Raw genomic sequence first — 27,992 nt, forward strand, 5'->3', positions numbered from 1 at the left:
AGAGGCAGAGAGAGAGGGAGACACAGAATCGGAAACATGCTCCAGGCTCTGAGCCATCAGCCCAGAGCCTGACGCGGGGCTCGAACTCACAGACCGCGAGATCGTGACCTGGCTGAAGTCGGACGCTTAACCGACTGCGCCACCCAGGCGCCCCAGTTTAGCGCTTTTTAAAAAAGAGGCAGAATGAGATGAGTCCAATGGGTTTAAAAAAATGGAACTTGAGGGAGCAGGGGACTTCTCTGAGAAACACATGCACTCTTCAACTCAGTGACTCAATGGCCTCCAATGGAGACAGAGTGGAAATCAAGAAAAGGCAAATAAGATGAGGTGCCATCTTTTTCTCGACAATTCCAGAGGTACCTCGTGTGGTTAATTTTACTTCTCTGTATGTAATAATAAACCAGTATGTTCTCAAGTGTCACTTTCTCACTCCCCAAGAAACTTGTCCACCTCAGCACTGTCTGGGGTGGGGGTGGGGTGCAGAGTAGCCAGTGAGAACACTCACAGGCAGAGGCCAACAAGTCCAAGACCTCCTGGAGTGTAAGAATACGATCTTGATGGCTGTTTTGATATCAGGAAAGCTGCCAAGTGACAGCCCTGAGTGAAAAACCCAGTCAAGAGGAAATGAATTTCCACATTGTTTGGAGGGATATTCGTTACATAAGTGAACGATTTCCTGATCATGAGGGCAGTTAAATATTGTGTGGGATTGTGGAACTTTCTTCCTTGGAAATTCCTAGTAGCGTGGGCTAGCTTTAGCATTTTCTTATCAAAAGCAAGAAGATGAGATTAGTTGTTTTCAAGACCCAAAGTATGGTGTAGTGGGAAAAGAGCCTGGGCTTTGGAGTCAGACAAACCTGGGTTTGGTTTGGCCACTGCATGCTCTAGCTCTGTGGCCTTGGGAGAGACTCTTACAATACTTTACGCGTTAGTTTCTTCATATGTAAAATGGAAATGGTACCTGCCTCTTACTATGGTCACAGTATAATATATAGTAGGTCCTCAGCAAGTAATTAACTGTATTCTAAGCATATCGGTGACCCAAAGGGTAGTGTCAAAGTCACACCAAAATGTGTGTCTTTGGGGAGCAGGAACAGTTGACATCTGCAAAGGATATGCTTTCCCAGGTCAAAATTTCTCGATATTCCCCAAAAGTCTGAACACCTTGAAGACCTTGAATAGACTTCTGCTCAACAGATTCCATTAACAGAGGCCAGAGGAAAAGCAGACTTGAGAAGTTGGAGAAGAAAGGAGTGGTGATGGCTTTTAGACCTTCATCCAGATCTGTGAAAATCTGAGGTCAAGCAGAACCATGACCAATCAGGTTCTACTCCTAGAGAAAATCTTAGTCCAAGGGAACTGCAAACTTAATGTCCCCAACTCTGGGACAACTGGGGAGGTACAACAACCACTTTCCCCAATTCATAGCCTACAAAGGCTCCATTCTTAAGCAGATTTAGCATAGCCCCCCCAACCCCTTGCTGGTACTCCCAAGCCCTGGATGCATTCTGTTCCTTAGGCTCCAAGTTAAATAATTCAATATTTCTCAAACCCACTCGGGTGTTGCTTTATTCACACCTCTTCCCCCTACCTAGCCTTGTGACTTCACTTATACTCTTCCCTACAACCTGGAAAATTCCACACCTCTGCCTTTCCAATCTTTACAGGTTTCCATAGCCTTCTGGAATATCAGGTCTTTTGGCGACATCTTCCAGAGCCTCTGCCTAAAGTCATCTTACCTGCCTCTGAGGACTCAATGGTCAGATGTATGAAACGTGTTTGGCGCGCAGAAGGCACGCAAAACATTTGAACTATGCTTATCTACAAGTGGGTTGGGGGTTTCCGAGGATTCACATCAAAACTTTGGACTTGGGGATGGAGGCAAGTAACAAAACACATTTCTTCTGCAGATGCTACTTTACATGAGAAAAATGAATGCTATGTATGTCTCAATGACTAAAGCTTTCATATACCCAAGACTAAGTTAGTTCTCTCAAACTGTCTAGTTTATTATCCAACCATGTGCCCTGACTTTGGATTCAGAAAGTATGTTCTCTGAATTTTCTCTCTGCCTAAGAGAAGTCCTAAGTTAGGGATGTCCATGTCATCAAGACCAAGTTATTCTTTTGGGGAAATTACACTTGACTTAGCCTGAGCTCACCCCTAGGTTTCCTGAACATACCCTCATGCTTCACTCCTAACACAGTACTACAGAGAGAGGTTTTATTTTATTTTTTTTTTTAAGTTTAGAGACAGAGCAGAGAGAGAGGAGAGAGAATCTTAAGCTCTGTGCTGAGTGTAGAGCTTGAGCGGGGCTTGATTCCACGACCCTGGGATCATGACCTGAGCTGAAATCAAGAGTCAGATGCTTAACCGACTCATCCACCCAGGTGCCCCCCTGCTCCTCATCCCCCAGAAAGAGCTTTTGACTCATAGTACAGAACTCTGAAACATGTTCTATCTGGGGATTGCCTTTGGGAACTGAGCCTCTGCTTCGAAATGATTGCCCCAGATTATTTGCAATCACCGGACATAGACAAGCATATCTTTCTGCAGAATCTCTGACTTGGTCCCCTGCTAGGTGCCCATTTGTTCATCCAATAAGCAGGTACTGACTTCCTAACATGGGCCAGGAACTTATTTCGTTGAGGCTTGCTCTGTCTGACCTTTAAGGATAGCTCCTCTTTCTTCTCTTGAAAAGAAGCTATTGGTGCTCTTGGAAAAAGGGAACAGAAATGTTTTCTTATTCCCAAGATCTGGTCTCTATAGACTTCTCCTGATTGTATTCTGTAATCCTCCATATTTTAAAATTGCATGCTAGGGAGCTTCCTTTCAATAACATTCAGAGTCTGTGGGAAAGAACACCTGTATTCCCTTTCTCCTTTGGTAGCCCTTTCAATTATCCAAATGAAAACTCAACCAAAGAGAAAACAGTAGTTTGCTCTGGCTCACACCGACTGACCCCTGCAACCTGTTGCACTTACCATTTCAGTTTTGCGTCTGCAGGTTTTAAGGTTCAGGGCTGTGATCTACCTTGTTCATACCAATTTAGCCAACCCCTACAAATGAGGCACTGTTACAGGCTCTTGAGGTAGATGGAAATATCAAGTTCCCATGATTAACTCATTCATTAAGGATGAATTATTTACTGATTACCTACTATATACCAGGTACTATAATCAGCTCTTGGATAAAGTGATAGGCAAAAATGTGCAAGGCCCTTCCCCTCACAGAACTCATTAGGGAAAGAGGCAGACAGACATCATGTGTGTTGTGTTTACCACTGTGTATCACACGGCACATTGTAGGTAGCCAGTGAGTATTTGTTGAATGGGTGAGAGTCAACAGCCAAATATGTAACGGCACATTGTGAAAAGTGCCAGGAATTAAACAAAACAGGAAATAATGATAGAGTAGGGTAAAGAGAGGGGAAAAGAGGCTGCACAGAAGGCCTGAGAAAGTGGACACTTACACAGAGACCTGAAGGATGAGAAATGGGCAGCCATGCCCAAACTGGAGATGAGAGCATTTTAGAAGAGGGAACAGTATGGAGAAAGGCTTGGAGGGAAGTAAGAGCCTGACATTTTTCAGTGGGAAGACCAAAAGTGAGATCTGATGAAAAATAGCAGGAGACAAAGCAGATGAAGGAGGGGGTATGGGTTTTATTCTAAGTGCAATGGGAAGTCATAGAAGGGCTTTAAGCAGGGAGTTATATAATCTGATTTGTATTTTTTTTTAATCTGGCTGTTGTAATAAGACAATCGTGGAACAAGAGTGGAAGCAAGGACACCAGTTATGAGTTGCAATGATCTGTGGGAGATGATGGTTGTTTGGACTAATGTAGCTGTGGTAAAAAGTCAAAATACTTTGGCAATAGAAAGGACAGACTGACAGACTGAATGTAGGGGACTACAAAAGAGGAAAATTAAGGATGACTTCCAGGTTTCTACCTTATGTGACTGGGTTGGTGGAGGTGCCACCTTCTAAAACAAGGAAAACAGGGAGGGAACGGTCCCAGGGTGTGTGTGTCACTGTTTATTTTTAACACATTTTATTTGAAATGCCTGCGAGACATGTAAATGTGTCAGGTAGGTAGCTATATATTTGAATCTAGAGCTTTCTAATAGCAAGATAGGACAAGGAAGTTTGTGGTAAGGGCCTTAAAAACGACCCAAAGCCTACATGTTCAAAGAAAATGTTATGCCTGGCTGGGTTAATCAGAGGAATTGGGGGGGGGGGCAGGGAGTTGACATTTGAGCCAAAGGAAAGATGATGAGGGAGAACATTCCAGGCCAAGGGAATGGAAGAGCAAAGGTGGAGGAGAAATTCTCAAGGCAGGTTCAGACACTGAAAAACTAATTCAGCTTGGATGGAATGAGGGTTGTGTTTGGAATGTTAAAAAAGGACTCTAGAGCTCACAGTGACAGTGGAGAGGAATTTGTATTACAACTTGATTGGCAACGGGGAACACTAGCAAGTCTTTGAGCAGAGGCATAACCTGATGAGGTCATTAAAAGTAATTTCGTGATCGTGAATAGAGTGGATGGAAGGAGTGAGAACAGGAGGAAAGGGGGGGCAGTTAAGAACCTATTCCACTTTTTAAGGCACGAAATAATAAGAACTTAAGTGTTGATTGGGGAAACAAAAAGCTAAAAGGTAAATTACGAAAGACATTTGAAAGGGCAATTATGATTATGTTAACCTAACAGGACAGCCAGGAGGAGGCACCAACTTTTTTCTTCCAGATGTCTTGCCTCCACACTATATAAGCTCTGGTAAAGCTGTGTGACACTTTTTAATCTGTCCACAGTGGCACTGAACATTGGTTAAAGGGTCCTCGTGCTGGCCCAGTCTCACTGTAAATAGGTAACAAAGAGGTAGTTCTGGCATGGCAGTAAATGGACTCACACAGGTAACTGTCACCAGAAGAAGCAGTATGGGGTTGAGACCAGGAAATGGGCTGAGAGTAAGCACTAGTAGAGGAGTTAGAAGCTTTCCAACTTTTTTGTTTTAAAGCCCAATTGCCTGTACTCTTTCCTACCTTGCCCCCCACTCACCCAACACACACACACATGCATGCATGCATGCGTTCACTCTCGTACAGGCTGAAACTTCAATGCTCTGAATTTTTTCCCACACCACCTTCCAACCATATTGTCCGTATCTGTGCAAAGTCCCACCTTTTCACAGCTCCCGTCTGAAGAACCAGTATCACTGACAGGATAGCTGAATACATTCCCCCTTTCTCAGGAATATTTACATTTAGACAACGGGGACTTCAATATCACAGTCCATCTATCTGACACAGAGATTAACCACACGGCAGTCCACAGCTGTGGTGAGGGGAGCGCAAGGGGACCAGGGGTATCTTTCAGTTCTCATTCTGATGGTGAAGCCTGGCTCTGGCCTCCCCCCACTCCTGACAGTTTCACTACAGTAACTATGATGGGCTTCCTCTCCAAGGAGATAAAATAAACGTGGGAGAGTCTTCCAAAGTAACCCTGCAGAGGAAAACAGAACAAATATCCAAAACGTTTCTCTGCACAGACTAATCCTATTGCAATTGCTTGAGCCCACCTGCCCCACCCCCTTCTTTTAAAATTTCTCCTTTACTTTTTCTTTTTCACGGCTGGCATATTTTTATGTGTCCATTCTTCAACATTTTGTGAAGAGTACCTTGAACTCTTTGGAGAGTACATGCTATATAAATACAATAAAGTAATGAATAAACAAAATGTCTACTTTTACAAGAGTATAGGTTTTACTATTCTTGATAGTATGAGATCAACCCCTTACTCAGCACTAGACCAGGAGTAGGTAGATGGTGTATTCTGAGGAATATCAAATAGATCTCCCTGCTCTAAAATAGCTCCCTGCACTACCTGAAATCTCAGTTTGGTGGTATATATATATTTTTACATTTGTGCCCTGAAGATTTTTTTCAAGAACTCTTTATCAAAATGCAAATACCACGTGAGGGTGGGTAGATGGTCACGATTTGACCTTAGTTTCCTCTACATGAGCCCATCACTTCTGCCAAAAAAAAACATTTTTCACATTCTAGCATCTTCCATGCTTTTGTTCATGTTATTTTCCAGAGGTAATGCTAAATATAACATAAATTATAAATATAAAATTACCTTATATGTTAAACAGAGTCTCTCATCTGATATCTAAATCCAAACCTACTCATTCTTTTTTAAAACAATTTATTTTTTCCAATATAAGAGTAACAGGTTTATTATAGAAAATGTGAAAAAGGCAGGAAGAAAGCAGGAAGAAAAAATACCAACCATGGTCCTACCACCTAAAGAATGACCACTGTTAACAATGTGATCATGCTAGTGCTTTAAACAAATCTTAGTTTAGGTCCCATATCTGATGTGATGCCTTCCTTCAACTTCCTCCCCTCGCCCCCAGAATGCTTCTGTCATGTTTGTACCACTCCCTTGTACAAGTTAGTTGACCTGGTGTGTGTCCTGTGCTTCCAACTAGGTTGTTAGATCCTTGAAGGCTGAAACCATGAGTTATATTTCTTAATTTATCCCCAAACACCTACTGCGTTGGACCCAATATTTGCTGGCTGATTTCACCTAAATGAATACAAACCATTTAGGAAAGGATATAAAACAGGCCAAGTATCTACATCATGAAAATTATAGCTTTCAGGTCATCTGGCTTGGTGACTATTGCTTTTCTGTTCCTGGAAGTCCTGAAAGCCCATCAACTAGCCTCTTTCTCCACACCAAAACTGAGTAAGAAGCAGACTGAGTAAGAGCCAGGATTTACTCAAAGATCCTCTACATAAGGCATAAAGGTGAGAGAGAGAGAGAGAGAGAGAGAGAGAGGAGGAACAGAGAGAGAGAGAGAGAGAGAGAGAGAGAGAGGAGGGATAGAGAGGAGAGAAGAAGAGAAAAGAGAGGAGAATAAAGTAGAGTAGGGTAAAGGAGGGTGTATAGAGTAGTAAGTCTGGTGCTCAATCCAGTATGTGATTTGCCTCCAGCACCGTATACAGGATCCCATCCACTTGTTCTGAGTCAAACCCGATCTCACGAAGCTCCAAGTGAGGGAGGACAGAAGTAAGGAGATAGCTGACGTGGATACGCAGCCGCGTAAGCTTTGCCAAAGCCCTGTATGATGGAGTGAGGGGGCAGAAGAGATGACATGAAGTCATTAGCCAACAACAAAATGAAGCTCCTTACAAACGGGCCTACATTTCTCAACAATTAGGTTTTCATTAGCTAGACAGAAAGAAGAAAGCACAGTGCCACAAAGCACGGGGAGACTGACTGCAGCTCTCTAAGTAATTCCTTGATCCTTAGTGGCCTATGCATTAATTAAGGCTTCTGCCCTTATCTATGGCCAGTGACTGGGGTTCTTCAGGGATGCTTCCCATTAGCACTCACAAGCTGATAACTAAACCCTAGTAATTAACCTTTCTAGGTCATCTCCCTCTGGGGTCCGGTAGGAGACCTGAGCCTTCTGCAGCACTTCTAGGTGTGTCTCTGTCTCCTTCAGTTTCTCTTTGAGCTCCTGCTTTTCCTCCTTGGTTCTCTCCAGCTCAGCCTTCAGAATCTGGAATTCAGCTTGGCGATAGCCCATGTGTTTCTTGCTCCAGTACAAGCCTTCTGTCTCCTGGGTAGTATAGGTCACCAATTCATTTTGGACTTTCTTGAATTCAGAATGCCAGTGATTTCTCTCCTGTTCCAGCTCCTCCACCTGCAGTCCAAGAAACAGAAATTCAATGACCCCCACATGCTATGAGAGTGCCCTGGATTGCCCCTGATAAATTCACTCTGTGATTTCTCTATCCATATTCTACTTATGGGCCTTCTCAATCCCCAAATACGGGAGGGAAGCCCATTTGGGCCCATTCAATCTGAGACCCAGCACAGAATGACTCAATAGCTTCTTGTGTTTAAAGGCCTCAGGACACGAAACCATTAGAGCTCCAACTGTCTGGTCCCTTGGTTAAAATGAGGTCTTATATCCTAGTGGTAAGGGGGTGCCCTAACCTTTTGCTGGAACAAATTCCTTTCGGCCAAAACACGTTCCAGTTTTTCTGTGGTTCTTTTCAGTTCTTCCAGCTCTCTTTGGTTCTTCGTCTTTGGCGTACTGCGCTCTCCACTCTCCTCATAACCTCGTCCCTTCTCCCCAGTGGCTGCGGCAGGGGTGTTGACAGAGGCCACAGAGGAATAAGGCACTGGGCTCCAGGATTCAACCACTTTTCTTCTCTCAGCAAGCTCCTCTCTGTTAAAAGGGATCAGCTGAATGGGAGCTCCTGAATCTCTAACACCTTTTGCGACACCCACGACAGCTACAAAAGGTCCCTTGTTCACTTCCTCCTTGTTTATGTTTGTGCTGCCTCTGTTAGACTCTTCTGCTATCAATCTTGGCATCTGATCTTCTAATTCTTCAGGGAGCAGGGACACCTGGTGTTGGTCTTGGGCCCCTGAATACAGAACAGAGACTTCCCTACTCTGACTGGTACTCTTGCCTGCTTCTGGGTATTCTGGGGAAAGGTACGGTGGTGTGCTTCTCTCGGAACTGGATTTATCATGGCTGTTCTCCCCATCTGGGTAGGTGACAGCTGCCTCAACCCTCCTGTAAGGGCCAGGCATGGAATAATCTAGAGGAGGTGTTGTCCTCTCACTATGGAGCCTTCTTCGTTTCTCTGCCGGCTCCTCTCCCAGGATCCATTTGTACTTACTGCAAGAAGAAGAGGAAATTAAATTTTAAGCTGTCACAATACAAGCTAAATATATTCTTAATCCTGTGGAGCCTCTCTCCAAATTTCCTGCATTAAAACTGACTTGAGCTTTTATCCACAGAGCATTTCAAGTTAGGAATATAACTCAACCCCCAAACTCCAAACCCTTCAACTCATGCGACTTGCTGAGATAGCAATCGGTCTGAAGGGACAGCTGAAATCAAAAGGTAGGAGGGTGAGCATCTGGATATAACAAGACCAGATTGACCTTGGTGAGAATTCTGAAAATGGGATTGAAACCAGACTGACTTAGGAGGTCCCAAAATGCAAGGAAAGGCAGAAAAAACAAACAAAAAATACACATGCAAAATCCCTTAACACAAGAATGGAAAAAAGGTCATAAAAAGCCCCGCAGAGTATGTGGAGGAAAACCAAGCCAGCTCGTTAATTTTAAAGTGTCACAAAAACCTTCCAGTATCAAAGACTTAGACATATTTTTTTATATTGCAAGAGAACACCATACAGTTCCTTTGCCAGCCAACTGGATTGTGGTTATTGCCCATTATTCACTTGTAAAAGTTAATTAAAACACAGGGTGCTAGTCAGGAACAAACAAATTGAATCAGCCAATTCAAGTCATTTCCCTCTTAGGGCAAAAGAACTCCCCTCTGTCACAGCAAACAGGCACTCCCTCATTTCTTCAGGAAAGTGCAGGACAGTAATCTTGAGTCACCTTCCATTTCTGGCTGCTATGTGCACTGACTGTTGAAGGAATTAACAAAACAAACTTGCACCATGAAATCCGTAGGCAATTTAAAATCATGCAGTAGGATGGGGACCCCCCCACACCCAGTTTTTACCCATATCACTGTTCTATCTTCCCTGCAGAAAACCACAGAAGTTTCAAGGTAAAAAAATCAACTTTTGAATTTTCAATGAGAAAGAGTCAGGCACGTTATGCGCCACCTCACAGTATTTTGAGGCCACTAGGTTTTCTCTGCAATTTTTGGCAACATCCGTAAGACATCTCAAACATTAGCTTCTTATAGCACCATGAATGTTCTTCAAAACTAGCGTTCACTCAGAAAGAAAACTGGTCTGCATCTTAATAGATCTTGCTGTGTCAACCTTTGGGGGAAAGCCAAAGTATTTGTGGGCAATGTGAGAACACATGGATCCATCTATATAACATGCGCAAGGGCCACTGCAGACGGCCCATTTAGCTGCAGCGCTGAGGAAGATAGTAAAGCAGTCAGTTCAGGGGCACCTGGGTGGCTCAGTCAGTTAAGTGTCCTACTTTGGCTCAGGTCATGATCTCATGGTCCAAGAGTTCGAGCTGTGCATTGGGCTCTGTGCGGACAGCTCAAAGCCTGGAGCCTGTTTCAGATTCTGTGTCTCCCGCTCTCTCTCTCTGCCCCACCCCCACTCATGCTCTGTCTCTGAGAAATGAATAAACCTTAAAAATTTAAAAAAAAAAAAAAAAGCAGTCAGTTCGGAGGTCTTCATGAAGGAAGGTTATGGGATACTGGATAGCAACACCCAAAGTTTTATGAAAGGCAATGAAAGTCAAATGATCTGCCTTCTCTTCATTTTACCACCTCTAAGGGTTCTGTCCTTAATTCACTTCTCTTCTCTCTTTTCTTTGGTAACTTCATACAACCTCTTGGCTATAACCTCTGGTTAGTAACTCTAAAGTCATTTCCCCAGCCCTGATTTCTAGTACTGAATTTCTAATTCCCCATCACTCATTCCTTCCTGGTGGTCCCCCCTGTACCTCACGATGTATAAAACTGGCCTTTCCATTTTCATCTTTAAACCTGTTCCCTCCCCTATGTTTCTGGTATGTGTTATGACACCAGCAAACTCTCAGTAATTTCATATAGTTCTACTACTATCAATACTCAAGTTCAAGCTCACATTACCTCTCCTGAACTACTGCAGTGGCTTCCTCCAGTCTCCCCTTCTCTCATCTCCAGATTACCTGCTGCCAAGTTAATCTTCCTAAGGTGTTACTCTGATTATGTTATACCATTAATTGAAATTTTTATGTACTGCTCCCCACAACAGAAAAGTTCAAATGCCTTAGCTTGGTATGCTTTAGCTTAGTCCATTTGGAGTGGACTCCAAAACATAAGAAACAATTATTCAGCACTTACTCTGTGCCAGACAGTGTGACAGGTGCTTAATGTGTATGGTCTCATTTAATTTTTCCAATAACCCTGAAGTAGGTGGTGGTATTATCTGCATTTTTTGAAGAGGATGCGCAGACCTAGAGATGTTAACTTTCTCTAGTCAGTGACAGCACTGACTGCACTAACTGCAACTAGTCAGTGACAGAGCTAGGACATAATTTGGCCCTAGCTGCTCTCTCATTACCTCCCTTCAAGAACACCAGCCAAAAGAAATGTCCCATGATTTCTCATGCTGCTTCTTTTGATTGGAATGCCCTTCTCCTACCCAACACTGCAAGTCTGAGTCCAGCTCAAATGCTACTTCTGAATTCCCATAGCACCTTAGCGCTCTATTATAATGTATATCACTTTTTACAGCGTGCCTATGTGTCTCTTGTAAGTTCCCTACTAAAGTACCAAAGTAGAAACTCCTTAACCAAAGAGAGCTTAACTAACTATGCTAGATGGGAATGAAGGAACAAAACTTTGCATATAAGAGGAAATCAAAAAGAAATGAGAGAAAAATAGGTGGATATTACTTATTGGTTCTATAAGTACTTACTAGCTCTGTAAATTAAGGTCTGGTTCTTCCCTTTAGGGATTGATTCTTATTCTAGACCTGGAGTCACTCATTTTAGTAAAGATTAATATAGGGTTTGAATAGCAGGAATTCTTCTCCAACTGCATAGTTTCTTCTCATTTTCTTTCTTCTTTTTGTCATAGCCCTCAAAGGTCTGTCTGCAGAAGAACAAGCTGATATTTTGATAGGGACTGCATCGAATCTGTAGCTCAATTTGAGGAGTACTGACATCTTATCAACATTACATCTTCTGATCCATAAACACGAAATGTCTTTCCATTCATTTAGGCCTTCTTTAATCTCATTCAGCAATATTTTATGGTTTTCAGTTCCCAAGTCGTTCTTGCACTTCTGTTAAATTTATTCCTAAATACTTCATTTTTGAGGCTACTGTAAATAGAATCATTTTACTGTTTTCTTAATTTTTGGTGGCTATTTGAAGTATAATTAACATACAGTGTTATATTAGTTTAAGGTATACAATATAACGATTCAACAATTCTATACATTACTCAGGGCTTATCAAGAAAACCATACTCTTAATCACTTTAATCTATCTCATCCATTCCACACCACACATCCCCTGGCAACCACCAGTTTATTCTCTATATTTAAGAGTCTGTTTTTTCCTTTGTCTTTTTTTCTTTGTCTCTTTTTTGTTTGCTTATTTTGTTTCTTAAATTCCACATATGCGTGAAATTGTAGGATATTTATCTTTTCTTTGACTTACTTCACTTAGCATTATACCCTCTAGTGTTGCACATGGCAAGCTACTGTAAATAATGCTGCAGTAATCATAGGGCTGCATATTATTTATTCAAATTAGTGTTTTTATTTTCTTTGGGTAAATACCCATCAGTGGAATTACTGGATCATATGGTAATTCATTTTTAAAATTTTTGAGGAAACGCCATACTGTTTTCCATAGTGGTGCACCGATCTGCATTCTCACCAACAGTGCATGAAGGTTCCTTTTTCTCCACATCCTTGCCAACACTTATTATTTCTGCTCTTTTTGATTTTGACAGGTGTAGTGTGGTATCTCATTGTGGTTTTGATTTGCCTTTTCCTGATGATTAGTGATGTTGAGCATCATGTGTCTGTTGGCCATTTGTATGTCTTCTTTGGAAAAATGTCTATTCAGGTCCTTTGCCCATTTTTTAATCAAGTTATTTGTGGGTGTTTTTCGTGTTGTAGAAGTTCTTCACATATTTTGGATATTAGGCCCCTTAGAGGATAATTTGCAAACACCTTCTCCCATTTAGTAGGTTGCTTTGGCATTTTGTTAATGGTTTCCTTCACTATGCAAAAGCTTTTTATTTTGGTGTAGTCCCAATAGTTTAATTTTGCTTTTGTTTCCCTTGCCTGATGAGACATATTGAGAAAAATGTTTCTAGGGCCAATGTCAAAGCTTTCTTCTAGGAATTGTTTTTTTTTTCTTCAAAGACCTGACTTTTGTTTCCACTGATTTTTCTGTATTGTATTTCTACTCTCTATTTCATTTCCATTCTGATCTATGTTATTTCTTTCTTTCTGCTTGACGTGAGTTTCGCTGGCTCTTGTTTTTGTAGTTTCTTCAAGTGGAAGTTTAGGTTATTGACTTGAGGTCTTCCTACAATTTTAAAATGAGCATTTACAAATATAATTTTCTCTTGGAGTGCATTAGCTTCATTCCATAAGTTTTGATATACTTTATTTTCATTTTAATCTCAAGATATTTTCTAATTTCCCTTGTGAGCTCTCCTTTTACTCATCTGTTATTCTGAAGTGTTGTTTAATAGCCACATATTTGTGAATTTCCCAAATTTCCTTCTGTTGTTGATTTCTAATTTAATTCCAATGCGACTGAAGGACATCCTTTGTATGCTATCAATACTTTCAATTTGTCGAGCCTTTTTTTTTCATGGTCTAACACATAGTCTGACCTGGAGAATATTCCATGTGCACTTGAGAAGAATATGCATCGTGCTTTTTTGGGGGTGAACTGTTCTATATGTGTCCATCAGGTCCAGTTGGTTTATGGCATTCTTCAACTCCTCTACTTCCTTGTTGGATCTTCTACCCATTATGGAAGGTGGGGCATTGAAGTCTCCAACCATTATTGGTATTTATTTCTCCCTTCAATCCTGTCTGCTTTTCCTTCATGTATTTTGGGGGATCTGTTGTTAGGTCCATATTTAGGTATAATTATTCATCTTCTTAATGAACTTTATCATTATGAAGTGTCCCTTTACATCTAGTAACATTTTTTTTTTTTGGTTAAAGTCTATTTTGTCTTGGCGTGCCTGGGTGACTCAAGTCAGTTAAGTGCTGCACTCTTGATTTCAGCTCGGGTCATGATCTCCTGGTTTGTGAGATCAAGCCCCACAACAGGCTCTGTGCTGACAGTGCAGAGCCTGCTTGGTATTCTCTCTCCCTCTATCTCTGCCCCTCTCCTGCTCATGCTTGCTCCCTCTCTCTCACTTTCTCTCTCAAAATAAATAAATAAAAACTTTTTAAAAAGTCAGGTCTATTTTGTCTGATGGTAGCATAACCACTGAAGCTCTCTTCTGGTTGCTGTTTGCATGGTATATCTGTTTCCATCCTTTTATTTTCAACCTATTTGTATTTCCGAATCTAAAGTGTGTCTCCTATATATTTAGATATTTGAAAAATCTAATCTGATAATTTCTGTCTTTTGATTGGATAGTTTAAAGTTGTCATATTTAATATTATTGAAATGACAGAATTTACATCTGCTACTTAGCTTTCTGTTTTCTACATGTGTCATGCATTCTTTGTTCCTTTCTTCCTCTACTGTTTCTCTTTTTATGTTATGTGGATATTTTCTCATTTAACATTTACAAATCTAACAATATATTATTGTTTTATGTAATGTTATGTCTTTTGAGGAAGCTGAGAGAAGAAAGCAGAGCAATCACATATTGATAATGTTTATAGAGTTTGCTAAATCAACCTTATTTTTCCATTTAAAATTTTCTTCATTTCTTTTTTTTTTTTTAATTTTTTTTTTCAATGTGTATATATTTTTGGGACAGAGAGAGACAGAGCATGAACAGGGGAGGGGCAGAGAGAGAGGGAGACACAGTATCAGAAACAGGCTCCAGGCTCTGAGCCATCAGCCCAGAGCCCGACGTGGGGCTCGAACTCACAGACCGCGAGATCGTGACCTGGCTGAAGTCGGACGCTTAACCGACTGTGCCATCCAGGCGCCCCTCTTCATTTCTTAACTATGGTGTTATTTCCTTACTCCAATACCACTTTGCTCCCACTCACCTCCTCTGTGCTATTATTGGCAAACATTTTACATCTGTAGATGAGCCCAACAATAAGGTTATATATGTACATAAAATTATATACAAATATATATTGTTTTGTGAAATTATTCTTTAAGTAAAGATAGAAAGAGGAAAAATGCTATTCTATTGTCTTTTATAATTAATTAGATACCACTGCCAGTGCTCTTTTATTTTTTTATGTGAATTTGAATTACTATCGGGTATCACTTGCTTTCAGCCTAAAGAACTCCCTTGAGTATTTCTTGAAAGGCAGTTTTGTAGAAACAAATTTCATCTGCTTTTGTTTATGTGAGGATGTATCTATTTCACCTTCATTTTATAAAGATAGTTTTCCTGGATTTAAGATTCTGGCCTCACACTCTTTCTTCTTTTACTACCTTGAATATGTGATCCTACTGCCCTCTAGTTTCCACTGTTTTAATGAGAAGTCAGCTGTTAATCTTACTGGGATTCTCTTGTACATGATGAGTATTTTTCTCTTTCTGCTTTAGAGATTTTCTCTTTGCCCTTGGCTTTCAATATTTTCACTATGCTATGTCTGACTGTGAATCTCCTTGCATTTGTCCTATTTTGAATTTGCTAAGCTTCTTGGATGTGTAGATTAATGGTTTTCATCAAAGTGGGGAGGTTTTCAGCCGTTATTTCTTTGAATATTTTTTCTACCCTTTTTCTTCTTGTATCTCCTACTCTGCAGATGTTAGTGTACTTAATGGTGTCCCACATTTCTTTTGAGGTGCTGTTCATTTTTCTTCATTCTTTTTTCTCTCTGTTCTTCAGATGGCATAATCTATAATTGATATATCTTCAAGTCTGCTAATTATTTTATGCCAACTGATATATCTTCAAGTCTGCTAATTATCTTGTGCCAACTCTAATGCACTTTTGAGTCTTTTTAGTGAAATTTTCATGTTAGTTACTATACTTTTCACCTCCAGAATTTCCATTTGGTTCTTTTATATATGTATTTACATATAAAATATATAGATATAGGTACAGATATAGAAACAGATACAGATGTAGGTATAGATAACTTTCCCCTTTATTGATATTCTCTAGTTGATGAGACATGCTCTCCTTTTAGTTCTCTGAACATATTTACAATGGCTGCTTTGAAGTCTTTGCTAAATCAAACATCTGGATCTCTTTAAGGGCAGTTTCTATTATTTGCTTTTTTTCTTATGTACAGGTCACACTTTCCTGTTTCTTTGCATGTCTCATATATTTTTGTTGACAATTGGAAATTTTTTAAACTTTATTTATTTTGAGAGAGACAGACACAGCGCGAGCAGGGGAGGGGCAGAGATAGACAGGGAGAATCTCAAGCAGGCTCTACACTGCCAGCACAGAGCCCAATGCCAGAATTGAACTCATGAAACCACAAGATCATGACTTGAGTTGAAACCAAGAGTCCGACGCTTAACCCACTGAGCCACCCAGGCACCAGATATTTTTTTTTTAAGGTTTCTTATTTTTAAGAAATGGAAATTTCTATAGTCAATGTGGGGCTCAAACTTACAACCCTGAGGTCAATAGTCTCATGCTCCACCAACAAAGCCAGCCAGGAACCCCAACAATTGGATATTTTAGATAACACAGCATAACAACTCTAGATACTGATCCCATCTCCCAGAGTAGTTGATACTGTTGTTGTTTGCTTGGTTGTTTATTTAGTGACTTGGCTGAACTGACTCCATGAAATCTATTTCCTCTGCAGTATGCAGCCTCTGATGTTCCTGTTCAGATTTCTTCTTGGTTTTTACCTTTTACCTGACAACCTAAGAGTCACCCTTGGGTCAACATAGGCCCCTTTACTGGTCAAAGATTATGCTTAAGCCCTCTTATCCAGTTAGATTTTTAGCTTTTACTATTTCATGTATGGTACCATTGGCTTGGAGGCTGCTATCACAGTTCAAGGAATCTGTTTCTACCCCACATTCAGCCAGATAGTAGCAGCTTGGATTTTCCCTTTCTAATCACCTTTGAGAGGACACAACTTTGAGTATGCACACAGTCTTCCAGTCTACCAGGAAAAGTGTGATTTATTTTTAAGACTGGTTTCCTAGGAATTGCCCATGGGTCAGAAAAGCTTACTGTTCAGCCAGTGGTTATAGGTTGTGCTTAAGCCCTTAGTGCCAGTGAGAGCCCTGTCCTTTGTTGTTTGATCTGCGTGAGGCTTGAGGGCTGCTTTAAAGTCCACCTTATGTCCTAGTTTGATTGCTCTAGAGTAAATGCAGCCTTATGCTTATGCACAGCCTTCCTAATCCTAGGGCTATGATCCCAGAAGAGGTCTTCTTGACTTTTTTCTTGGTTTTCTCTGTTATCAAACTTCTGACTGCTCAGTCATCTTTCTTGTAACTTGTATCATGGAGCTATGAGTGTCCTCTTAATTAATGCTCACCAAGATTTCCATTTTTTTTTAAATTTTAGAGAAAGAAAGACAGCATGAGTAGGACAGGGAAGGGGAGGGGGACAGAAGGGGAGAGAGATAATCTTAAAACAGGCTCCACATTTAGGGCGGAGCCTGACATGCGGCTCAATCCCACCACCCTGGGATGATGACCTGAACAGTAATCAAGAGTTGGATGCTCAACCGACTTAGCCACCCAGGCGCCCCTCCATTATTTTTGACAATGCTTTTATGAATGGAGTTCTCCATGATCTGTTCCACATAAAGTCAGCTCCTTTGGGCAGAACTAAGGAGTTCTTCATCTTTAAGGCCTCTCCCTAAGCAGAGCCTCAGTGTCATTGTGCACAAGTGGCATAAAGAAAAGAAAATTTTCTTTATGAATGGGTGCTGGGTGATGTTTTTTGGCTTGCTTCTTCAGGCATGAACCTCTGCCCTATAAGCAAGCTGGGTGTAGAGCAATAGGAGTCCAGTATTGTCAACATACTATCTCTACATGCTACGTGAGTGCTTCCCCTGAGTGGGGACTGCATAGGAGAAGAGAGACCTATTCCTTTTGAGTCTGCCTGGAATAGAGCTTCTGCATGACAGAACTGGGGGAGATGAGAAATATCAGAGGCCTATTCCTCCCAGGTGAAACCATAGCTCTAGACTGGGAGCTAGGGAAAGAACTTCTGGATCATACCCACCTGCATTACAGCTCCCTGAGAAGTTTTTGTAAAATATAGCTCGGAAGGGGGTGAGTGAGAAGAACAAGCTAAATGTTGAAGACTGTTGCTGTTGTATCTGAGATTTCATAGATTTTCTTGATTGAATATTTCTGTATGCCTCTAGAACCATTTCTAGGAACTCCAAATGATTGTTTTTGCTGTTTAATAATATTTTCCAGTTAAATTGTTATTTGTTCATGAAAGAGTCCATCACACTCCTCATTTCTTTAGTCTGGAAGTTGCTCTCAAAGATCTTTTAAAATATTAATACTAGCTGCTGAATCAACCTTACTCATTTATAAAACTGTTCTTCTAGTTCTACCTGTATTTGTTGTTTCAAAATTTCCTTTAAACATATTAGAATGTCTTTCTTCCTCTCCTTCAGCTATCGCAGTGTCATTTGGATGGTATTTTTTGTTATCCTTTTAAAACATGAATTATAATTAGCCTTTGACATATAGTTTATTCAAAGGGTCTCTAAATAGCTAAATGAATTACAGCCGCTAATTTTCTCCTTTGTCTATATGCTAATGGATACTTTAGACCTTAAGTTTGTATCACACCTAATGAAAAGTAGCATATATTGGAGATCCTTACAAATATAACTTTACCATAAGTTCCTTCATTTTTCATTCCATTACTGCCTTAGAACATTGCCTTTCAGGGGCGCCTGGGTGGCTCAGTCAGTTGAGTGTCTGCCTCTTGATCTTGGCTCAGGTCATGGTCTCACAGCTCATGAGATTGGGCTCTGTGTTGATAGTGTGGAATCTGCTTGGGATTGTCTCTCTCTGTCCCTCCCTCTCTCTCTTTCTCTCTCAAAAATAGATAAATAAACCAAAAAAAGAACACCACCCTTCATTCAGCAAGCACTCAAATATATGCAGAATGAATAAAGAAAAAAGGACTATTTCCTTTAACAAAAATATGCTAAACGATTATGCCTGCTTACATACTGGCTGAACCTATTCTTTACTGCAAGTCCTCCCATCCCCTTGCTGGTTTGTGAAAACTCACAAAGTTATTTCCAATGACACCTTTGGAGCCCTGTACTCCACTAGAACTTTAAAAAACTCTGTAGGATACTGTGGGCTTTATTTTATCTAGAGTTGGAGAGCTGTACTGCACGACCCAAGGAGCCTTATTAGCTTTAGGTTTTGATAATAACAGGGACCTTTGTAACTCCTGAATAAACCTATTATTTCAAACACTGTTTTACCAAGAAAACCCTGTAAACTTTACTAAACTCTTGTGTACCTTCATTTTTCCCTATAAAAAGGCAGACTCTTTGCAATCAATCTGAATCCCTTTATACATGTAGCTTAAAATGACAAAATCATCTTACTGACCTTACATAAAACATAACGTTAGCAGCATCAATTATCACGTATCTCTTTCCCTTGAAAGAATATTATTGTCAAATTAAAATTACACATGATTGAAGTACTTTACCTATCCTCTATAGCCAAAACCCAAATCTAGATATAGCCGCTCCATAAACAACTCATACGGAAATCCCATTAAAGGATGATGAAGTATGCCACCCAATGGATGTACTGCCGTACTGCACTCATAAAATACACACACACACACACACACATATATATATATATGTATATATATATATATATCAGCATTTGCAATCTCCTTCAGATTACCAGAAACCACTCTAGAGTAACAAAACAAACACTGAAGCAAAAGGAAAAGTTGTCACAGAAGGGAAAGAATAGCCTGCAAGGGCAATGAAACATTGATACGGCAGTGGCAATTTGGGTGCGTGACCATCTCAAGGAAATCAAAGTAGAGAGATAACAATGTACTTTGAAAACACACAACACTTTACTGTCTATCCCTCCCAATATACAATGGGAGTTGGAAAACAATGGATAGGAACAGAGTTGAATTAGACTCAAGGCCCTGAGACTGAATGGATCATATTTTGTGGCACAGTTCAATCTTAGAAATTGCTCCTTCAGTATCACTCAGATTTAACATTAGTTACTGAGTACCTATTATCTTCCAAGGCACTGTTCTAGATGATTTCATACAGATTCTCATTTAATTCCTTTAGCGTTGTGTTAGTTTTACTCCTAATAGCTTACTTCCTCTTGAGACTTTCTGCTCATGTTCGGGGGTGGGGGATGGAAGGGGGGTCACGCGATTCTTCCATTATCTATGGGGCTTAATTATGAAGAATCACAGAATAGGGGACCTGCACACATGCAGAGATGTCTATCTAGATGAGAAGCTGAAGAGACCCACCTAAGAAAACAACCCTTTATATAATCATCACATTACTGATGACTGCAGAAGTTTCTACTTTTAGAGAGCAACTCTGTTATCTGCCTTATGGTTTGGCCCTGCCAGAAGTGAGAAGCATAGTAGAGAGGAGAAGGCAAGTCATAATTAGGAGCCCTGAGTTCCAGTCTCATGGTAGTAGAGGGGCAGTTGTATCTTTCAGCACTTCAAACACTCCTGTTATTTAAGAAAAAGGAAAGGTATGCTTCTTCCTGTTATAAAGATGAACAAAATCGTACTGAGGAGGTGCTAGAAGATGGACATGGGAAGACCCTGACTAAACTCATACCAATACTGACAAAAAATTCTAATCGTTATTATTTATATGTGACAGACATGTTAGGCCTATGGGGCCCTACAGGACTAAATGTAAGGAGAGAAGTAATGCTTATCTAGGTACCACTCCCTTATATCTGGATTGCATATTATTCTTTTCAAAGAGTTTTTACACCTGTTATTTCACTCACATAGTTCCCAACATAATGTGAAGACATAATACATAAATGAGTATTTGTCAGATGACTAGCTCAAAAGAGACAGACAGAATTGACATAGGTGTAATGTCAAAAAAAATTGGAAGTACATGCAACACACAAGTCTATCAGCTCCAAATGGTATTTCTCCATCTGAGTTCCATGCTAGGCCTTAGGAGAAACATACACATAAACACGATAACCATACCTACTTTACAGGAAAGTGGACCTGAGGTTTACTATTGAAGAGAGACTATGTTTTACCCACCTGGAAAATTGAAAAATACTGGAATCCAGAGGCTTAAGCTGAAGAGAAGGTGTCCTGCTTTCTTCTCCAACAGATGGAGGCCGACTAGGACTATCAATTCCCTCATATCCAATTGTCTTATTGTTCAATTCATCCATATCTTGAATAGCAGGAATCCTCAGTGGATTAGTGAACACCTAGCAAAGAGAGAAATGATTCATAAAAATCCTAATTTCAAATGAAATACCAAAGGATGAGTCAATCCTTCTGATGCTTGGAGAAAACACTTGGCCAAATAAAAAGAAACTGGTTTCTTACACAAAACAAACAGCACACGGTAATGTACACTAGAACACTGAACCCAGTTCAGTTATAACCTTATCAGCTGGACAGACCTCCCCAACTCACTTATTAGCTCCTACAGTCATCCCACCCACAACATAAAACCCAGGCCCCCTAATCACCACCTAATTCTCTCCTGTGACCCAGTTTTAAGGCTGGGTTTTCACTCCTCTGAAATCTGTGATGCTGGCAGGGGTGGAGGGAATAAGCATTGCAGCGAGTGTCAGTGCTGGTTTTGGAGAAATGCATGCGAGAGACTAATGTATATCCACAATGCACACACACAGAGACATGCATCTAAGATCTTGTGGAAGAGCCAGCTTATGAAGACAGTACAGATGATGAAGGTGGAGGGATGTAATGGGAAGGCAAACTGAATGAGGACAGGGCTGTCCCAGGAAATCTCCCAATCTCCAGATCAGACTACTAAGCCAAGACATTAGGGTCTGAAACCTGTGTATTCATATACCCGGGTTTCGGTAGGATGTCAGAAGAAGAATAAATTGCCTCTATCCTCACCAGTCTGACCTACCCTGATTGAGTGAGTAGAAGGTGAATCTAACATGCGACTAGCAGATATCTCTGGGAAAGTGGGTCAAGAGGACAATCATGCAGAAAGGCAAGGTTGGGTGGGGAAGATACATGGGTGCTATGGTGGCTGTCAGGAAAGGAGTGTCCCTGAAAGGACGGCCAACCTTATTGCACCCTTCAGCGTCCGGAGCTGGGCAACCATGTCCGAGAGACAGTGCTCCTGAAAATTCAAAACAGCAGAGTCTTTATAAAGCCAGCCAGCCTGAAAGCGGGGAGAGGGCAGGGGCACAAAGAACCAACCCTTCTTCCCAAGAGGAAGGAGGAAGGAATCACCCCTGAATCCTGGAAGAAAGGAGATTGAGGAAAAAACAGACACTCAACAGGAGCAGCCTGTATGAGAATGGAATGCAACCCTGAATATTCTGTGACATTGAAAGTGATATTCACACTGTCCAGAATCAGTATGGAATCCCAATCTGGGAAATATATGATTTGGCTCTTCTATTTTTGGCGATCTGAACATCAGTAACGGGAGATCAAAGCAAAATCAAAAGATTCAACAGAAAAAAAGACCACCAGGAGAAATGTTTCATGATTTTTATGCAGCTTTCAAGATTGTTGCTTCCTTCCACCTATGTCCTCTGTTGGGGAAAATTTCATGTGAGAAAAAAAAAGACGATGGGCTCTCACCTGGTGGTTCTCACTGTCCACTGGCAGCTTCTTCTTCTCAAGAGCTTGATCTCTAGGAGAAGATAAAAGTGCTATTTAGTTCATTCATGAAATTTCTCCGTCTGAAATGGATTACCAATTGCAGATTTAGGTTATATATAATGTTCCTACCAATTTAAAAATAGTGTGGGCCTCACTGAATAACTGAGGGTGCCTTCCTAAACTCTGCTACTTAAGAGAGAGTTCAAATGTCCCATCAAACAAGAGACAGGGAGGGGAAGGTGAGAGACTAAAGACAATCACTAATTAGACACTCAGGTGATGATCAGCAGGAATAAAGAACTGGTAGAATAGAGAAGTGAGAGGGAAATAGTTAAAAATCAAAAAAGAAAAAAAAATCTCTCTTCTCAAAGGTCCCCTGTCCTATTAGAGTCAGGCTCCTCTACCTTATGATCTAGAACCTTAAGTATACTCAACTGTTTCTTGGCTTTGTTCAAGTACAGGTCTTCATCGCTGAGTTCTTGCTCCTCTGGAACAGAGCATCTCCTGCAGTACAGAGAAGAAATCATCTTTTGGAAACAAAATGTGCTTTTCAGTTTTACCCTTTACTTTCCTTACAACTATGACAAGACAGGTCATTGAGATTAACAACCCTCTAACCTCACAGAGTTCAGATTCCACCCACATCACAAAACCTGTATGCAGGTTAACATGTAGCAATTCTTATTTCAAGGCATCATCTAATTCTTTTGGTGCATATATCACCTTTCTCCCATGACATTCAAAGTATATGACAGCTACAAAGTTCCTATTATGGTGGACAGCAAGAAGCATAATCTTTATTTTTACACAGTGAGTTTCAAGAGAGACCTGTTTGAGGTTCCATACAGAGATTATTGTTAACAGTAGAACCTGGGTCTTTTGCCTCTTGTTTACTAAGAAAGTAATTCCCAAAGTGCAGTTCAGAAGCACAAGAATCCCTAAACTAGGTGATGATGCCTGAAGAAAATCAAAGGCTATGAGAGAGAGAAACAATAAGGGATTAGGAGCTTACACTGCAAAAACCACACAACAGATTAGCAAAGAGGAGAGAAAGGAGGATTCTATAAATTGAAAGACATCTGTTATATGTAAAGCACAAGGAAGAGAATTTTAGGAGTTAACACTAAAAGGAGTACTAGAAAGTGTATTCAAAGATCAAAAGCAGTCCTAGGAACAAATAAGCAAAAATTAGTAATAGTTGGAAACCCTCTATTAAAACTATTTTATTTTAAAGTTTATTTATTTATCTTGAGAGAGAGAGAGAATTCCAAAAAGGTTCCACACTATCAACACATAGCCCGATGTGGGGTTTGATCCCATGAACCATGAAATCATGACCTGAGCTGAAATCAAGAGTCAGACACTTAACCAACTGAATCACTCAGGCGCCCATTACACCCATTTTATAAGGAGGCAGTGTCCTGGAAGGGTATGTCTCCCAGATTGAGTAGAAACTGACAGAAGATACAGGATTAAAAAATGAGACTCCTAAGCACTCAGTCCCATATTCCAATCACACAATCCAAGTTATTCTCCAGGAAGAGGTGCTTAGGCACATCTGGAGACTATGGGGGAATGCTTACTCATTACAGACCTAGACCTCACTTACTGAATTTCCTCCATTTTAAACATTTTTTTTCTAAAAAGCATACCCTGTTTTAGTGCCTTTTTTTCTACTGCTATTGTGCAGAAAAAATATTAAGAAAATCACAGCTAACTGAAGCAAACAGGATAATTATTTTGAGTCTCTGTGATTACTGAGTCAAATAAATATTTGTTAAATTGAAATAAATGCTCGTGGGTATGCCAGGCACTATCTAGATGTTAGATGCTGCAAGGGACATGCAAACAAATGGCGTTAAATGTACAATATGTACTATAATAGATTCAGGCATAGGAAGCATATGAGTGAAATCATCAACTAAACGTGAAATGTAAAGCCCTTGTTCTTGAATAGTTTACAATCTTTTGAAGAGCCAAAGCATATACATATGAAAAGCATCTAAAAAAAATACAAAACAGTATGCAAACAAATGTCAAGAATTAAATACCATGGGAAGCTAGCATAAAATCACTGTAAACTATTGTCAACAGAAGTATCACACAAAATACTTAAGCTTCCCAGATGGATATGATTTGGATAGGCAGATGGAATGCAGAACGTCACTGTAAGCAAGCAGAATAACACTATCAAGTCATGGGAGAGGGAATAAGCATGGCATGTGTTGGAAATACTGAAGCCAGAAGCCTGGCTAAAGCATATGATCTGGGTTAAAAATAAGGTTGGATAGATAGGGTGGGATCAGTTAACAAGAGGCTTGGATGCCAGGCTGAAGAGTATGGACTTGAGATAAAAAGTGTTTTAGTGGGCAAAGTGAGTGAAAGGGAGTGGGAGTCCAGTTATGGAATGAGTAAGTCACGGGAAAAAGAGGTAGAGCATGGGCAATACAGTCAGTGGTAATGTAATAGTGCCATACGGTGACAGATGGTAGCCACACTTGTGAGTACAGTATAACATACAGAGTTACTGAGTCACTATGCTCATGCCATACATGAGCAACCAATGTAACATTATATGTCAACCGTACTCAAAAGAGCTTTTTATAAGTGTTTTAGAACAGAGAGACAAATCAGGCATTTTCTCTGGCATAATAACCTTACCTGTACTTTGGATGGGAATTATAGTAACAGAACCATCTTGCAGGTAATGTAGATGGATCAACCTTGCCAGGAAGCTTCCTCCATTTAAGACACTCATCACACTGTACCCATGTCTGGTCGGGAATCTTCCTGAATGAAGGAAAACAGAAGTATGACTGTGTATATCCTAGCTCTGTGCTCTTATGTTAGAAAGGCACACCCTAAAAGGGAAAGAATAAAATTTTATATATGAATTGTGTTAGAACTGTAATGTTATGGTCTAAGTGTTTAAAACACACATCTTGAACTTCACAAAGAAAATAATAATAGAATTATACCAAACATGGATAAGAAAAATAGTAACAAGTCTTAACATGGTAAGCTACCATTATTTATGGAACTAAATAATATTTTCCAGTATCTCTTGTTCTAAGCAAACAAGAGGATCATTTTAACTCTAAAAATTAACAAGGAAGAATATATATTACAATATTACCAAGAAATAAAACCCATAGAATCATTGTATTTGCTTCTATCCAACTGTGTAACAAGTTTAAAATGCATTTGTGGGGGTCACGGAAGCATCATCATCAAAAAGTCTTCCCCATTTCCCCGCAGACTCCCTAGTCCTCTCTTTTTGTCCATTTAAAAGTCTTTGTTTACACTTCAACCAAAATTTTATTAGGTTGGTATCCTCAACATTAATCTTAAAAACTCCTATAAAAGTGATTAAATCTCGTAACTAGAAAGGGTGGCTTCAGTCTAACAACTGAGTGAAATTAAGGCAAAATCCTTCTAGAGGTCTATGCTTAAGATACAAAGCCACTCAAATCCCTGCCAGGAAGCATAACCCAGTCACCTACACCTTAGAGCAAATGTGTTTCTCTATGAAAGGAGGTGGTCCATATAGAACAGAAGTAGTCAGCAACTAAGGTGTGAAAAGCAGACTGGAGGGAGAAGGCTGGAGAAAAGAAACAGAAAGAGGGCACGGGGTACCAAGGGTCAGTCTGAGAAACATGTAATTTAGCTTAGAGCATGATGTGCGTATGTCACATTTATACTGCTCTTACCAGTAGCCATTTTCAATAGAGTGATAAGAGTTCTTTTATGTCTTAGTTTGTATCTTTTTCTTTAGTTTTTATTTTGTTTAAATAATGCTTTTTTTCTTTATAAGTAATATAAGCTCATTACAGAAAAACTGGAAAACACAGGAAAATATAAAAAAGAAAATAAAAGGCATGCATATTTCTACCACTCAAACACAGTGTCCTCTTCTTGTTTAAAAGTCTGCTTTAACATGGAAAATTCGTGTTTTTGGATATATGGCTTCCTTATCTCCTAGCTCCAGGCTGCTCTAGCCTTGAAATGTCCAAGCTCTAAGCTCAGGCCTGACCTCTGGTGTCTATTTATTTCCATACAGCTACTGCTTAATTTAGAGCCAGAGACAGCAAAGGGCAGTTTCAGCAGCAGTGGGAGGGAAGAGGAAAGGTTGTGTTGGCTTTGGTTTGGCATGCGGATGCACAGAAGAGTTGCATGCAGAAGCATGCCAATGTGACTGCCTTGGAGAGAAGCATTAGAGACAGCAAATCCTTGCCTTAGGCTATATTAAACTATGGAGGATCCTTCCAACCAGGCAGATAGGAGAGGCATTTAGCTGTGATTGCAATAAATAGGTAGTTGAAGGGGCTGTACCATCCATACTCCCCTACTGCATCCTTCCAGAAGAGCATCATGGCTAAGCACTTGGGCTTGGGGGTCTGACTGCCTATATTTGAACTTCTTATCTACCACTTTCTACTTGTTTCATCTTGAGCAAGTTACTTAAGCTCTCAGTATATCAGTGTCAGTAAAAAGGTAATAATACCATCTGTCTATCCCACAGGGTTGTTGTTAACGATTCAATAAATCTAAATACATGTAAAAAACTTAGACCAGTTGACTGGCATGTAAGTACTCAATAAAGAATAATAATTATTACAATTCTGCCTCCAGAAAGGTTGAATAACATATACACACACTCTCTAGCAATATATGAACATCTGTTTAATGGCATTTATCACTGTTTATTTGAAAGGCAAAAAAATGGCATCTTGTCCTAGCTGGCATTTCTTTGAAAACCACAGAGGTTATACATGAGCAGAGATCTTTAGAGTGATATTCACACAACAGTCAGTCATGTTGCACCGAAACAAAATTTTGTATCATACATTTGCCTGATAACTTCCATTAAAAAAAAAGTGCATGGATGTCAACCCCAAAATCTTTTAACACTCTAATCCTTGTCATGATAGGGGTGTAACTGATTATATATGTGTTGGTATGTATTCTGTCCTCTGTTTTACCCTTTCCTGGTTACTGAGGCATGTCATCCTGATCCACACTTCTGTATGTAATTTGCAATCCTAGACTCAATAAATTCTACTTTTTTCCTGATATGCTGGGTTCTCTACTTTTACCCTCAAATGCCTTGGTACAGGTCCAATAGTGTTCACTAAGAATAAAGAGAAGGGAAGTTTGCTAACATTTCTGAACACCTACTATATGCCAGGCACTATGCTACAAATGTTATGCTCATTTCATATTCTTACAGAGGTGAAGTAACTTACTTACCCAAGCTCACCCAAACTATTAAGCAGATCCAGAGTTTCAACCCAGGAGTGTCTCATTTAAATGGTCATCATCTTCCACTATATCACACTGCCTGTAGGATAAACTGACAGTACTAAACTCTGCATATTTATGACCCAAGCCACACAAGTGTTAAACCAGAATGAAGAGGTCTACAGAATGATGAAATCAGTACCTGTTATTTCCTATTTTTAGTTAATTAAACTTCCTATGTGAAAGCACCATCTTACCCTTGTTCCTTCCATTTGCTC

At 40.1% G+C, this 27,992-nt stretch overlaps 1 protein-coding gene across 1 annotated transcript in view; it reads right to left on the reverse strand.

Annotated features, from left to right (window-relative positions):
- Positions 1-6,237: 6,237 nt before the first annotated feature.
- MORC4 (MORC family CW-type zinc finger 4) overlaps positions 6,238-27,992 on the reverse strand; it is a 51,024-nt gene continuing 29,269 nt past the window's right edge. Inside the window, exons 12-18 of the mRNA XM_047082153.1 lie at positions 25,135-25,263; positions 22,909-22,977; positions 22,453-22,504; positions 20,911-21,086; positions 8,016-8,709; positions 7,436-7,719; positions 6,238-7,130 (exon numbers count right to left, since the gene is read on the reverse strand). Of these exons, the coding sequence (XP_046938109.1) occupies positions 6,977-7,130; positions 7,436-7,719; positions 8,016-8,709; positions 20,911-21,086; positions 22,453-22,504; positions 22,909-22,977; positions 25,135-25,263 (1,558 nt within the window). The 3' untranslated portion in view covers positions 6,238-6,976. The remainder of the gene's footprint in view (positions 7,131-7,435; positions 7,720-8,015; positions 8,710-20,910; positions 21,087-22,452; positions 22,505-22,908; positions 22,978-25,134; positions 25,264-27,992) is intronic.

This window comes from Lynx rufus, unplaced genomic scaffold (genome assembly GCF_022079265.1).
Source record: "Lynx rufus isolate CCGP_SWC_20201006 ecotype Redwood Valley unplaced genomic scaffold, mLynRuf1.p SCAF_19, whole genome shotgun sequence".
Taxonomy (NCBI): Eukaryota; Metazoa; Chordata; class Mammalia; order Carnivora; family Felidae; genus Lynx; species Lynx rufus.